The sequence below is a fragment of the Lissotriton vulgaris genome, unplaced genomic scaffold, assembly GCF_964263255.1.
Source record: "Lissotriton vulgaris unplaced genomic scaffold, aLisVul1.2 SCAFFOLD_895, whole genome shotgun sequence".
NCBI classification, from domain to species: domain Eukaryota; kingdom Metazoa; phylum Chordata; class Amphibia; order Caudata; family Salamandridae; genus Lissotriton; species Lissotriton vulgaris.
Genome location: NW_028241945.1, coordinates 267,909 through 283,858, shown reverse-complemented (window position 1 = coordinate 283,858; position 15,950 = coordinate 267,909). Strand labels below are relative to the sequence as shown.

At 40.4% G+C, this 15,950-nt stretch overlaps 1 protein-coding gene across 1 annotated transcript in view; it reads right to left on the bottom strand.

Moving 5' to 3' along the window:
- LOC147669127 (olfactory receptor 5V1-like) overlaps window positions 1-14,869 on the bottom strand; it is a 61,801-nt gene extending 46,932 nt beyond the window's left edge. The window contains exon 1 of the mRNA XM_086948206.1: window positions 14,632-14,869. Within this exon, the coding sequence (XP_086804332.1) occupies window positions 14,632-14,869 (238 nt within the window). The remainder of the gene's footprint in view (window positions 1-14,631) is intronic.
- Between the last annotated feature and the right edge of the window lie 1,081 nt (window positions 14,870-15,950).

Here is a 15,950-nt window from a genome sequence, read left to right as displayed (position 1 = left end):
GACGCACTGTTCTTAGTGTAACCAGGCGCTTAATAAATGTTTTTATTATTATTATTATTATTTGGTAGTGAGCCTGAGGTGTATGGCTTGGTTCAGCCGAAACCATGCATCCTCTCTTGAAGCAGAGCATCAGTGCCGTTGCATGGATCGGAACTGGAGCCTTGCCCCTTTTGCATCATCAGAACCGAGGCATTGTCCTTGCTGCATGGCTGGACTTGATGCATGGCTTTTTGAACCACCACTGCTCAACGCTCTCCCTGGCTTGAGGTTTTCACATCTCTGATGATAGCAGCCTAGACAGCAATGCAGAGAAGTCTACATTGCAGCCTCTGTGCTCGTGGGAGCCAAAACTCCCTCACTGCTGCTTGGATCAGTGCCAGTGCATCCCTGCCACTGCGAGGATCAACACAGATGTTCCGCTTTAATACCAATGCATTTCTTCGGCTTCATCCTGCATCCTGTTTATCATCAGGATCTTCAATGGAGAGGCAACCTTTGCTTAGTAGGACAAACCTGTTTCCTGTAGCTTGGGTGCTCTCCATCGCGATCAGCCTGAACTTTTGACTTGGTCCGTCCAGATTTTTGGTATTATTTTCACGTAACTCTTTCAAAATCAATATCTCCAGTGTTACGTAATGGATTTTTATCACTTTAGTGTCAAATAATTTATTAAAATATAATCTATTTGTCCAAGTGATTTTTCTTCGGTTTGTCACTTTATTACTGTCTGTGTGCTGGATAAATACGTTCTACATTGCCCTTAAGTTAAGCCTGACCGTATGTGTGCCACGCTGCCTAGGGTTTTGCACAGGTTAATTTTCTGACGTTTTGAGGTTCATCCTACAAGGGATTGTGGCTGTTGCTTTAACAGGGCTTCCACCCCAGTCAACGAACAACCCCATTTCTCACAACTGATCTATCAGCAGAGAGCCCCTCTGTGTTCTATGTATTTTCAGTCAAAGGTTAACAATGCTGCCTTATAACTAGTGGGCATATTATCAAGAAATGGCGTTAAAATGATCGCCGCTTTCGCAGCAGAAAACGGCCACTAAAGGGGCGATAATGGGCTTGATAATATGCCCTTGATAATTCCAATAGAAGTCCATGTTCTGGTGTCAACATGGGCTTCTATTCGAATTCTCTACGGCATATTATCAAGCCCATTGTTGCCGCTTTCGCGCCAGTTGTCTGCCGCTAAAGCGACGATAATTTTAACACCTTGCTTGAAAATATGCCCCCAGAATACTTAATTCTAGAATTCTAAGTTAGTTCATTTGTGGCTTTTGGGATTTCTTTTTCTTTTTATTAACAAAGGTAACCACGGGCAGAAAGAAAATGCCTGACTTTAAACCTTTCTGTCTTTGCTTTTCTTAGGACAGACCCTTAGGCCTACATGTATGGTTTCTGACTAATCTACTTTTGCCCCAAAATTTGTTCAAAAACATGTGGTTCAAGACAATTGATTACCTTTGCTGCTGGGTAAGCTCTCTCCTTTGATCCGTCCAACAATGGCTAGACCATAATTTGAAATTCTGTCATTTTTCTTCCCATGACCGACAGCCATAACAGTGGTCACTCAATGCATACCTGTGTAAGAAGCCCAGCAAATTGCCAATGAAGATGCTCTCTACATATATTGACCACGAAACATACACTTGAAGCTAATATGCCTATTAAATCAACACTTATGTTCTGTGTTTCTAATTTTAGGTCAGTATTTTCCTTTAAGCTTTAGAGCAGTGCTTGCCAAAGGATTTTAAAACCACAACTCAATTTTCAGAATTACAATGTTTTGCGATCTACATAGTTTTATTGGGCATGAGGTGACTGATTTTTTAATTAAACAAATGCATCACCTGATAGCACACTATGATTTACAAACAGCATCCTTAAATGTTCCACTAAATTTGCACATAAAGGGGCATATTACCAATGATGAGCGATATTTATCTCTATCTAGGCTTAGCAACGAATTTTGTATCGCTAAGCATCGTCGGAAATTATCGCTGAGATAACGTGCTATTAGCAACGTTTATCTCCAAAGCGATAAATTTTCCGGCGATAGCGTGAATATCGCTGAGAATACAGCGATATTTAGGCATTAGCAACAAAATGCTCTTAGCCATGTTATCCACCTCCCATTGGATAACATGGTTAAAAACTGGTCAGAGCAGGCGTTAGTTTTTGGCGATAGCGGGAATATTTCCATCGCTCCGGCTGCCTTGCTAATAGGCGATAGCGACGTTAGCGACTGCTTTCAGTCGCTAACAGGTTGGGTACGCCCACTTTGCATGTCATTAGCGATAAATATCGCTGACATGCAAAGCGGGACCCAAACCGCGGTAATGCACTGTTACAACGCAACTTTTACAACGCACTACCACTACATCGCACCTTTTACAACGCAAAAACCATTACAATGCATGCCATTACAACGCATGTCATTACATAGCAGATACTATTACAACGCATGCCATTACATCGTAAGTATAGGTATGTATATCATTTTTAATTAATTTTATTTAACATTATTTTATTAATTTAATTATTATTAAAATTAAAATAAAATATTAAAATATTATTTTAAGTAATTTAGGGGTATTTTAGGTTTTAGGGCTGGGTTTGCCAAGAAACCGTACGGTGCACGTTGCGCTCTATAAATGTTTTAAATTGGAAATTGGGTTTGGTTTTTGGGGTACAGGGGTATTTTTAGGTTTTAGGGCTGGGTTTGGTTTTTGGGGTACAGGGGTATTTTAAAGTTTTAGGGCTAGGTTTGGTTTTTGGGGTACAGGGGTATTTTTAGGTTTTAGGGCTGGGTTTGGTTTTTGGGGTACTGGGGTATTTTAGGTTTTAGGGCTGGGTTTGGTTTTTGAGGTACAGGGGTATTTTTAGGTTTTAGGGCTGGGTTTGGTTTTTGGGGTACAGGGGTATTTTTAGGTTTTAGGGCTGGGTTTGGTTTTTGGGGTACAGGGGTATTTTTAGGTTTTAGGGCTGGGTTTGGGTTTTGGGGTACAGGGGTATTTTTAGGTTTTAGGGCTAGGTTTGGGTTTTGGGGTACAGGGGTTTTTTTAGGTTTTAGGGCTGGGTTTAGTTTTTGGGGTACAGGGGTATTTTTAGGTTTTAGGGCTGGGTTTGGTTTTTGGGGTACAGGGGTATTTTTAGGTTTTAGGGCTGGGTTTGGGTTTTGGGGTACAGGGGTCATTTTAGGTTTTAGGGCTAGGTTTGGGTTTTGGGGTACAGGGGTATTTTTAGGTTTTAGGGCTGGGTTTGGGTTTTGGGGTACAGGGGTATTTTTAGGTTTTATGGCTGGGTTTGGTTTTTGGGGTACAGGGGTATTTTTAGGTTTATGGGCTGGGTTTGGTTTTTGGGGTACAGGGGTATTTTTAGGTGTTAGGGCTGGGTTTGGTTTTTGGGGTACAGGGGTATTTTTAGGTTTTAGGGCTGGGTTTGGTTTTGGGGGTACAGGGGTATTTTTAGGTTTTAGGGCTGGGTTTGGGTTTTGGGTTACAGGGGTATTTTTAGGTTTTAGGGCTGGGTTTGGTTTTTGGGGTACAGGGGTATTACGACTTTATATAAATTAAATTATTAAATTCATTTAATTAAATTTAATTAAATTAATTACAATATTTACAATTATTAATGTATTTGAATTAAATAACTATTATAATTAAATTATATTATTTAAAAAAATTAATTAATTAAATTATTTTAATAATATTAAATGTAATGATATTAAGTATTATTTAAAATTTTATTAAATTATATTTATTGTAATAAATTACATTATATTATTTACTAAATTACTATAATTAAATTAATTACTGTTTTAAAATTTTTAAATTATATTTATTAATTTAAATTAATTTAATTAACTTTATTACATTTTTTAAAAAAAGATATCCTTACCTACACTTACGATGTAATGGCATGTGTTGTAAACGTATCTGCTATGTAATGCCATGCGTTGTCATGGCATGCATTGTAATGGTACCTGCGTTGTAAAAATCGCGTTGTAACGGTCTGCGTTGTAAAATAACGCGTTGTAACGACATAGATCCCAAACCGCTTGCTATCGCCTAAAGCTGTCGCTAACTGCTGTTAGCTACAGCTTGCTAATAGACCAATAGTATTATCGCTGCTTAACGGCCAAAAACAGCTCTAAAGCAGCGATAATTGCCTATCGCCTTGCTTGGTAATATGCCCCACAATTTTAAAGTGTTGTGATATGTTTTGAGCCTAATAAAATTTTTGTTTCCATCACACTTAAGAATTCAAAAAAATATTTCTGTTTTGCTTTCCTCACTCCTGAATGTGCACAGTTCACTTTTTTCAGGTATTCACATTTTGCTGGGTTTTAAAGGAATGACAACCTCCAGCCTTTCCTTTCACACTCCCTGTTCCCAGCCAGATTGTCACATAATTCACTTTACCTTTCTATCTGTGACTGCAAAGCGAGGCGCTTGTAAACACCAATCCCCTTGTTAAGAAAATAAGCAGCAATTTGTCTACGACGTAGCCTCACAAATGACTCCTCTCTCTGAAATGCAGCAAATGTGACAAGATAAATACAGAATTTAAAGGCTTACATTTTTGGTTCCCAGCAGTGATCAGCTGGTGACCCACCAGGAGTCTGCGACCCCCTGTTTGGGAAACACTGCTCTAGAGTACTAGATAAAAGGAGTACAATGAACCAGGTGACAACTTACGGCTCTTATCCAAGAGACGGGAAAGGGCGTCGGAAGAAGGATAATACATTTGGAATGATTTAACCAAACTACCTCTAATAGAGAGGTGTCCTTCTCCAAGTAGTCAGAGCTGCCTGGACAGAGCTTGAGGTACAAGATCAATATTTGCCTCAGGAGAGAAGGAAAGTTCTACCTGAGACAAAGTTGTACTACACTGTGCTTCAGCCTGCACCGCCCCCTCCATGTGGCCGAATTACAACGTGTCTACAGCCCACCTGTACTCAAGAGTGGGTGGGGACACGGGGTGAAGCAGGAAGAAGGCCACAGAATCGGCCTTTAAAATCCTGGGGCCTTATTTATGACGGCCTTGCGCCACCAGTGCGTCACTTTTTCCCATTTTAAAAGTGACGCACCGGCGGCGCAAGGCCTTCATAAATAAGGCCTCTGGTTCCCTGGACTGCCAGTTGCAGAGTCCCAGAGAACCTTTGGGGTCCCCCCCTTCACTGTAGCCCCATGGGGTGCATTCCTGGACTTACCTTAGCAGAGCTGCCCCTGAGATCACGGTAGCCATCATCCTACAGCTTACGGTTCATTAGTTATTGAGTCCGGAAGGTCTGGAGACTCTTAAGTGTAAACTGTGGCCCCTGTGGGGCTCCCACCAGCCCGAGGGTGCCCCTCCTACCTGAATACCACGACGGTCAGCAGATGTGTGTGGGTGTTTGTTTGATGTCAGTTCCTGCACTGCGGAGTGACACAGGGAGGCATGAACCGGCTCCTTGAGGCCAACCCTGCAGAGGAGCTGGGACAAGAGACAGGAACATCAGGGTCCATGAAGAGACACTGTAACCTTCCGCCGGGCACTGGAGTATGTAAATCTGAGAGTACATCCGGGAACTCTGATGTGTCTTCACAGCCCTGCTCTGTAGAATGGGATTTCTTCAAACTCACTTTGCAAACATTTGAATGACATTTTTCGAGTCGTACCACCACTACAGAACATCGCAAGGCATTCTGGTTTCATTTGAGGGTGCTCTTTAGAACTCAATTTTCAATGTAAATAAAAACTCTGGACAGTTGTATTATTATGTGTATTTTGTCTTAGTCTGAGTTCCATATCTGTTACCCTCTACTGGAGTAATCCTGAGCTGTTCACCCTAGCTAACATCGGAGACAAACACCACAGACATAGGATTGGGTTCTGCAGAGGAGAGCCGTCCTACCACAGTCCCTGGGACAACACATGTAAACAAGAGCACCTACCACAGTTAGTAACATCTGGCTCCCACAGGCTCTCGAGAATAAGTAAAACGCAGCAGTTGTCCTAGAGGGTCCCCCTGCAGCACTTCCCTGTGTCTTGGTGTCTCTGAGCTGCACAATAACATCACCTCACTATAACCACAGGGCACATGTAACAGTCGGACTTTGAAACCACATCAAATACTAGCAGAAGAAAAAAAATGTCTCTGTCTAAACTTGCTCAAGTTCTTCAAGTTTTATGGGGGTGCTGCACCCCCCACCCCGCACCCCTCCCTCCAGAGCCAGTCGAGCGTTCCCTAATCACAACCATCCCATGAATTATATTTTAAGAGAACTGTTTTATTTACAGATACCTGGCAATAGGACAATGCACACCTCCCAATTTACACAAATCTCAAACTTTAAATCAGGGGGGTTAACCTCCAGGATGAAAAGAGGCCTCGTCTTCAGCTCTCCCTGCAAACAGAATCCTCGACGCTGCCGGAGTCCATCAGTCCTAAACAAGCCTCAGCAGCATCGGTGGGGGGTCTGCAGTGGAAGCTGCTGAGCACAGACACAGAAGAAGAGAAGGAACCACACACCCAACCAACATGAACACTGCCTTGTAAATGTGGTGAGACATAACAAACCATAAAGTAAAGTTGTAATCAGGTAAAAATGAGGGGATCATAAAGGAATTCAGTCAGGATAATACTGTGTTTCACTCATGTCCCTTTTCCAGTGGTGCAGCACTTTTATACCTGTCTCTCTTTGTTTTGTCCATGACTTGTGTCTCCAGGGATGTGATCCCTAATGTTGGATGTGGAAAAAGTTTAGCAGGGAGCCTCAGCTGCAGAACAAAAGCAATTAGACGTTAATTGTTCCCTTAGCATCCTCAACGTTGTCCCTAAACATATAACGTTTTTGCAATGAAAGAACATGTTTCAGAGTTAAATGTTGCACGTTTTTTCTTATCAGCCGCAGAAGAAAACTAAATAAGAGTTTTGTGTTGAAGAAACTTGAACCTATGATCCAGCGCCAATCAGGGATCGAAAATCAATAACCACATAACCCATTAAAAACAGGCAGGGACTTAGCTAGAGCTCGTGGCACCCGGGGCTATCCCTCAGATTGCCGCTAATTGGGGGTGGGGGGTGCTGGGGAAAAAGGATGGTGAGCACACTGGATACCACACCCTCCTAGCTGTCCTGCCTGTAGATGCCTAGGACTCACACAGTTTGCGAGGGGGGGTGGGGGGGGCTCTTTGTGAACTTGCCTTGCCACCTTCCACCAACCCCTGGCTAGACCTGCTCTTTATCCCTCACGGACGGAAGCACCAACATTAAATATGCCTGCTATGATCCCCCAGTGTGCAAAAGTAATAAGTTCCAGGACACAAGCATGTTCTCTAGCAAAGCAGCAGACACTACTGCAGGTTTGGGCATAGGAGCTCCCGGGAGTGCTCTAATGATGCCATTCTGCCCGGTAGCGCGGGTTACTGGCCCGGGCCAGTGGCCGTTTGACATGTTTCTGGCAAATAGCTGGAATATCTTAAAATAAACAATTCTGTGCCATATATGTTTTTTAAATTAGACTTACAGCCTGCTGCATGACACACATTGGTACACTCGTAGGTCATAGCTTGGGGCAACTTAACGGATCCTGGCCAGGGTGGTCGGACGCTGAGCTTTAGAATTATTACTGCTAGTCAGTGTCTCATGCATTTTTAATATAATACAGCCTAAATAGGTCGGCTATGTGTACCTCAGTCAGCCTCTTCTCCTGAGGCTTGTCCTAACCCCCCTCCCAATCATTCCTCATTCTACTGTAATGTTTTGTGCTTAAAATAGCCATGCAACTTACTCTCAGCCACAGGTTAATAATAGCTGGTGGCGCCTTACTGTAAGCAGCTAATTGATTTTTATTAAATGGCTCAATGTGTCTTTTTTGACAAAAATTACACTTTGTGGCCGAATTGTGATCCCTAGCTATGTTTGCCTTTACATTTCTAGTGCTTTCCGGCTATTTTACCATCTTCTTAGAGTTTCTTGTTGCTCTAATGGGTGTCATTTCCTAATATTAATGTTTCCCTCGTTCATTGCTTGATTTTGTTCGGGAGAAAGTGTCACTCATAGTAGTTGGAAAGTCACTCATAATTACACTGACATTATAAAAATGTCACACATAGCAATCTGAAACCTTGCCAGCTATGATATCACTCATAATTACAATGAAATTCTGAAAGTGAAAGTGCCACAATCTGAAATCTTGGCAGCTATCATGGATGAGCCACAGACTCAGCCACCTACCACTCTGAATCTGCTTCTTTCCTCTTACCTCACTGGCTCCAGGCAGGGTCTATGGCGGGCAGGGGTGGTTCGGTTTCAACTTTGTTCCCCTATTAGTACTGAGTCTGTAGTGCAGCAGCCAGACTCTCAGTCCAGAGATTCAGTCCAGCAAAATGCCCAAAGCTGTATAAAGCACTGCCCCAGGCCAGAATTGACTCCTCACGACAATAGCGTAGCAGTGAAGCGCGTAATGCGTCACTGCTACGTTCTAATCGTGAGCGAGGCCTGGCCAAAAATGTCATTTCAGGGCCGTCATTGGTAGCGCGCGCCACGCACACTACAAGATTGATGGCCCTGGACTCGAGGCGCGAGGGGGGGGCAACAACGGTCCAGGAGTCCGAGAGGACACAAACGCGGGATTTAGTTAAACTGCGCAGTCAGCACTCCTTCTGACCTGCGTTGGGTAACTGCTGCACAGTGCACACAAACGCGGGACTTAATTATTTCCAAAAACTAAGTCCCACGTTTGTGTGCACTGTGCAGCAGTTACCCAACGCAGGTCAAGGAGTACAGGCTGCAGCGCTAGCGGCTTTGCACTTTTAAACTACGGCCGCGGGCGGCGGCTGCGGGACTGGAGGGCTGTTTGGCAGCCTTTATAATTTATTTGGGGACTAAATAAATTATAAAGGCTGCCGCGGCCGCCAGAGCCGCGCGTACGCCTAAATAATTGTGCCACATTGGACCGCCCCCCTCGTCCCCTCCTAGCTACGGCACTGAAAAGGGCCCATTATACAAACTCACCCCACAGCATCCACTGAAACGCGCTGATATTTAGTTTCAAGACTAAATAAATCAGTGTTTCATTATACAGGCTCCTATCTAATCATTTTAAATAACTAATTGAGCCTGCATACCAATTTCATTCCTTTGGTTGATGGACCCAAAGTTGCGAAGTTGATTGTAATAATATTACCTATCTATCTGGCTATAATTACCTGAATAACCACAAACTCGGTTTAAAATGTATTCTTTATCGGCAAAATAATGTAAGTATAAGGCTCATACATGTACAGAAATCACGGAGCAAGCAATGTATTATTCACAAAGGGAGAGAGAGAAAACATATCAATGTACATAATTTGAAACTCACATCAATTGAAATAATGCACATGAAGGAGTGGATAGATGGAGAGACAAAAGTTTCAGAAACAAAATACGTTTGCAAATATTTATGCAAAGTACGAATAGTCTAGCTAATACTAACCCAAAGAAATACGGAAATACCACCCATTGGCCACAGGGATAGTAGGGGGTCCCCCGAGATAGGTTCAGAGAACAAAGATCATCAGAACTCTTGGCAAAAGGACAGGAACAGGCAACAGAAAGGCATCAGCAAACCGACGGGCAGCGACGATCACCCTCTAAGCGTCTCCCAAAGCCAACTACCCAGACCCCTAAAGGCACCCTAGTTATACGCCAAAACTTGCATGTCCAAACTACAGTAGTTGAAACATTCACTGAACTTCAGTTTCTTATTGGTTGATTCAGGGGTTGTTCTGTCATACCATCACAGTCAGGAAAACATTTTCTAATACACTGTTTGTTTTCTATTCATTATTATTATTATTATGCTGTTCACACATTTCTTCAAGACTGCAACATGTATCAGTAACTGCTGCTTTTGATGGAAGAAGTTAATACATTTTTTTCTTTCCCAAGCCATCTTTTCTGCTTCTTGGCAGGCACAAACCATTTTTAGCAAAAGGTCAGTACAGCCTTTCTCTCCACTTTGTCAGTGCTCAATTGTTCAGCATATTAGTTTATTCCATTCACCGAATTAGCCCTCTAATATTCATGCAGAATTATAGGCCCAAATGTTTTCTGAAGTAAATAGAAGATTACCATTATTAATTTAATGAATATACTTTTCACTGTTAACCTCCCACCATCTCAATGTTAGTTTCCTTAGCAAGAGCATTACTGCATAGAAGCAGCATTATTTTTTGTTAATCTTTTAAAAGTAAATGAAAACTCGACCTTGTCTTCCATGCATTTAGACTTAGCATTAATGCACGCATGTGCAAAGCATTTTCCCTTGTGTTTGTGTTGGTGCACAATAGTCACACTTTACGCTATTTTTAAATGTTACTGGGGTGTTAATTTGAACAGCTTTTGTACCTAAAACCCTGCCCCATCAATTTCCCCATTTGATGGCATTTTTCTGAGCCATCACAAAGTACCCATCATACTAATTTCTTTTTCTTCTCTCTTTCTTCTTCTTGCTTTTCGTTTGTTATCTATTTCTATCATTTTCTTCTTTTCACATCTATATTTGCAACATTTCTATGTTATTATTATTGATAACACCACTGCAGCTATTGAAATCATTGGTATTAGTATTCTCCCTAATAAATTACTTCCAAATGTACTGAACTATTTACCTACTGAGTAAAAGTTCTTACTAAGTTTCTCCCAGACACCATCAACCTCTAGTTGGGTCAGATCTTCATGTAATTTCGTAATATTCTTAAAATACCCTTCTAGATTTCTACTCTTTTCCACAATATAAGTACAGCAATGTTGGATTTTCAACATGCAAAAGACTCTTTTGCTACTAAGATATCAAGGGCAAGTCGATTTTGCAAAACAATTGATCTAAATGAAAACATTTCAGTATCAATCATTAAGAACTCACCAGCAGTATCCGCTGATAAACGATCAACTACTATAGACAATTTTCCAATTATGTGCGAATTTAGAAAGACTCCAACTGAAGGCATCACTGAACCAAAAGTATCACCTACTATTTCTTAAAAACATGCTCTGTTTTTACTTATTAGTCTATGCTTCATTTAGTTTATCTTTTATTTCTTATCTTCATGATAGACCTTGGGGAATACAATCCTGAAATAACAACTACCAAACCAATGTGCAGGCAGCCTATAGTAGGCACTTTTATCACACACATAATAAACGCCTGGAAACACAGGATCAGTTCCTCATTTCAACCCCCATCCGCCAGTTATTAAGATAGTATATTCACATTCACTAGTACCAATGATATAATTATTATATTCAGTTTTTAGTCTAAGCAAACAAAGTGCCCCTTTATGATGCCAATCCAGAAACATTGCTGCATAAGTCTCACCCTTCTTGTAGTTTCCCTCTCTAAAAGCCCATCTTGGAACATAAGCAGCTCAAGACCTGGCTGTTCGAGCAGTAGCGGTCCTCCCCCCCCCCCCCCCGAGCGCCTTGAGACCCTCTGGGTGAGTAGTGCGCTATATAAATGCTTTGATTGATTGATTGATTGATGTCCCCTGTTCATCAGCTTTCCTTTCAAAATCATCCTGTATTCTATCCTCTACAATATTAATAAAATCCTTTTTTTTAGTTTACAGACTACAAGTTGGGTTATTTCTATAAGCATATACTATATTTAGGGTCCGAGTAATATGAAAAAACTCACCCATATATTCTGCTCTACTATTACTAATTACCCTATTCATGTCCTTTCTAATAGGAATTTTTGAAAATACTAGAACTACATTTGAGCAGTAGCACTCCAACTTTCCTGTAACATAGAATAAGCTGGTTAGTATACTACAAACACACATATGTTTAAGGGTAAATGATGGTAGGTCACACCCTTTGAAGACAGACGAAGGTAAGTGCGTGGAGATATAACAATTACTCACATCCATGGTGTCCACATACTCGTAGAGTAATTTTGTGAAAACATTTAACGAGAAATCACTAATCGATTTGTCCTGATGATAAATACTTCCATCTATCTGTTCTATGTTAGATTGAGGTATTGTAGTCACAATATTCACTCTTTCACTTATTACATTATTAATAATATTCTGATTATTAGTCACCATTAGAATACGTACAATGACAGTTAGTGTTAAGCACATCAATGTTAGTAGTAAAACACTTCATAAACAAACTTTAATACACCTACATTTTAGACTAGGTTTTGGATGTTCAGTCACTGTAGTTTCTGTCATTTTAATGATGTATTTAAAAAAATATTTTAAAAACTAGAAAAATAATATAAAAAATCTAAGAAAAAAATTAAATATCTTCCTTAGGGTTAAAAGGTCAAAAATTCAAAAATCTACTAAACTAGTGTATCTAAACACTAAATCTACTAAACGTTTTCTTTTTTTTATCAGTCTTTTTCAGGTCTCTTACAAATCTTCTTCAATTCTTCTTCATTTTCCAGTATAATTTTTACTAGAGTTGATTCACCTTAATCTTTTTCACAGTTCTTTTTAAGGTTGCTTCAATTTGCTTTCATCAACTTTCCAAGTATTATTACCAGCTTCTTTCTATATATGATCAATGCTTTCAATTTCTTCAAATAATCAGGTAAGTCCACCCTATCGCTGTATATCTTTTGCTCTGAACTCTTATTCTTTTTGTTTTTCTCACTAATTCTTGTTCTAATTCTTCTTGTTCAGTTTGACTTGAGACTTCATTTATTAGCTCTGGCCTTCTCTTTTCAAGAGTGTATTTCAGTCTTTTCACTCCACTTGGCAAATTGTTTCCTTTCCTTGCTCCTTTTGCATGAACTTCTTCTTCTCCCTCTTTTTCAGTTCAAATGTAATTGTATTCAGTCCTTCCCTGTGTTGTACTTGGTCTATATTTTATTTTACTTTTTATTTCTCCTATTCAACAGCAGTCTTTTGAGACCCAGTAGCTGGTGCCCACTTAACTTTTCTTATGCCCGGTTGGTCATCCTCCACATGCTCATCAGAATCTGTCAATCTAGATTATTTGGCTTCAAAACCTCTAGCTTCTGGCTTCTTCTTTTTTTTTACCAGTTGCTGCTCACGGTCTTCAAGTGGACTTGAGACTCTCCTTGTATGGCTCGCATGAATCCAGTTTGGCAAGCCACCACACTTCACTGCTCCTGTCGACACCAAAATAATTTGATATGGTCCATGCCAACTGGATTCTAAACACGACTTCTTCGTGTATTTCTTGATAAGAATCCACTCACCAGGACTCAAATCATGTGCTTGATCCGGCTGTGTTGTGGTTGCAATTTCTCCAACCTGATGAGACACAGAACGCACCAGATTAGCTAATCCTTTGCAACAATCAAGCACTAGATCCTCACAAATATTCATCAGTTGGTTTGCTGGTATAATATCCTGTCTCATTGCTTTCCCATTAGTACTTCATGAGGACTTAATCCAGTCTTTTTATGAGGAATGCTTCTAAGACTCATCAATACCAGAGGTAAAGCGTCATGCCGTTTCAGTGTTGTGGATGCACATACCTTTGCCAATCTAGATTTTATAGTGCCATTGATCTGCTCTACTATTCAATAAGCCTCTGGTCGATAGGCACAGTGCAGCTTTTGTTCAATTCGTAATGCTGCGCAAATCATCAAATTATCTCATTATTGAAGTGCGTTCCCATGTCTGTTTCTATGGTGACTGGAAATCCATACCTAGGGATGAGTTCTCTCAAAAGCAATTTTGTTATGGTCAGGCTGTCATTCCTTCTTTTAGAATAAGCCTCTAGCCAACATGAAAACAAACAAACAACAACTAACACATATTTTAGTTTGTTACATGGGGGTTACTCAATGAAGTCAAGTTTGAGCCTTGTGAATGGTCCTGCTGCTTTTCCAATTCATCCCCAACTAGCAACTGTCTTTCTACCTGGATTCTGCTGCTGACAGATGTCACATATTTTACATAGGCTCTCTGGAATGACCCTAAATGTAGGGTTATTACTGCTTGAAGAGCCTAATCATTGTATCTCTTCCAAAATGTGCAATTCCATGGTATACTCTCGCCATCTGGGAAAGTAAGCAATCTGGCATAACTGGCCTATCATCTGTATACACCCACATTTCATCTTCTGTTCTCCTTGTGCAAACTCATTTCTTTTTCTTCATCACTTGCCTCATCCTGCAACTGCTTAATTTCATCACAAGATTCTAGAGAAGAATACATCAAGTGGCAATTAGTATTTTCTTTTTTTACACTCCGTTGATGGCAATTGAATTTAGTGCAGAGAAATGGAAATGCGCTATCTAATCTGCATATCTGTTGCCACTTGTTGCATAATCATTTCCTGATTAATGTGCAGAAACTTTCACCACTGCAATCTTCTTGGCCAATTGCAAGGCTTCCAATAAATCTTAAATATTTTTGCCATTTTTGATCAGAAAACCTGAAGAAGTCAGAAATCCCCATTGCATCCATAACTGTCCAAAATCATGGACCACCCCAAAACCAAATTGACTATCAGTAAATATGGTAATTATCAGATTTTTTCAAATTTTGCAAGTTCTAATAAGAGTGATTAATTCAGCAATGTGTGCTGATTTGACCCCATTTAGGCAGGATGCTTCTTAAACCATAGCCACCGTACATACTGCAAAGCAGAACTCAAAATACCTCTTTCATTCCTCAAACATGATCCATCAACAAACATCACACTATCTGATTCTTCTAAAGAACTGTCTTTGATATCCCACCTTGGTTCTGTACACAACTCCATCACATCCAAACAATCACGATCTGCTTCATCCTTAACATCTTCACAACAAGGACTAGCCAAAAGTGTTGCTGGATTATTCATCACACATTTCATCACTGTCACATTCTCAGCACCCAATATCACTCTTTCATACATGGTCAGCCGACTATAAGTCATATGCTGAGTATGGGTTCTTGTCAAAAGAATTTCAACTGAATGGGGAACATAAACTTTAACTGGATATCCCATCACAAGTGATTCACTCTGTTCCATACACACACAAATTGCAGCAACTGCTTTCGAACAACCTGGTAACGCTGCAGCCACTGAATCCAAAGTGGCAGAAAAATATGCCACTGGACGACGTGCCATTCCATGTTTTTGGGTCAAAACTGATAATGCACACCCTTCTCTCTCACAACTGTACAATACAAAATCCTTAGCATAATCTGGCATACTCAATACAGGTGCTCGACAAAGACTGTCTCGTGGTTCAATAAAAGCTTTCATGCTTTCATCATCCAATACAATCGGATCAGTCACATCTTTGTGTGTTAGCCTCTATAGAGGTTTGGCACTCAATTAGAAACCATTGATCCATTGCGACAGCATCCAACCATTCCCAAAAACAATCTTATTTATTTCAGTGTTTTAGGAGGACTCATTTTCTGAATTACACTCATCCTTTCTGGTGTCACTTTTCTGACTCCCTTCTCTATTCTATGTCCTAGATATTGGACATCTTGATTACAGAATTGTGATTTTGCTGTTGCTACTTCATGTCCACCTTCTGCCAAATGGTTCAATAAGGCAATTGTATCTTTCACACATGCCTCTCATGTCTTTGATGCCACCAGTAGGTCATCAATGTATTGAACAAATACTGATTTTTCTGGCATGATCAAAGTCTATAGACACTTTTGCAAATTATGATTAAAAATTGATGGACTCTCTGTGTACCCTTGAGGAACTCGGCAAAATGCCAAAACACGTTCTCCGAAATGAATGCAAATAAATGTTGACTATCCGGGTGTAAAGGAATCAAGAAAAATGCTTGACGCAGAACAAATACTGTGTACCATTCACAGGGAATTTGGTAAAGACTCACTGCTGGATATGGCACTATCGGACAACAGGGTACAACTATTTTATGAATTTTCCTGAAATATTGCACTATTCTATACCTTCTGCTTCGCTTTTTAATTCCCATAATAAGTGAATTACAAGGACTGCTTAG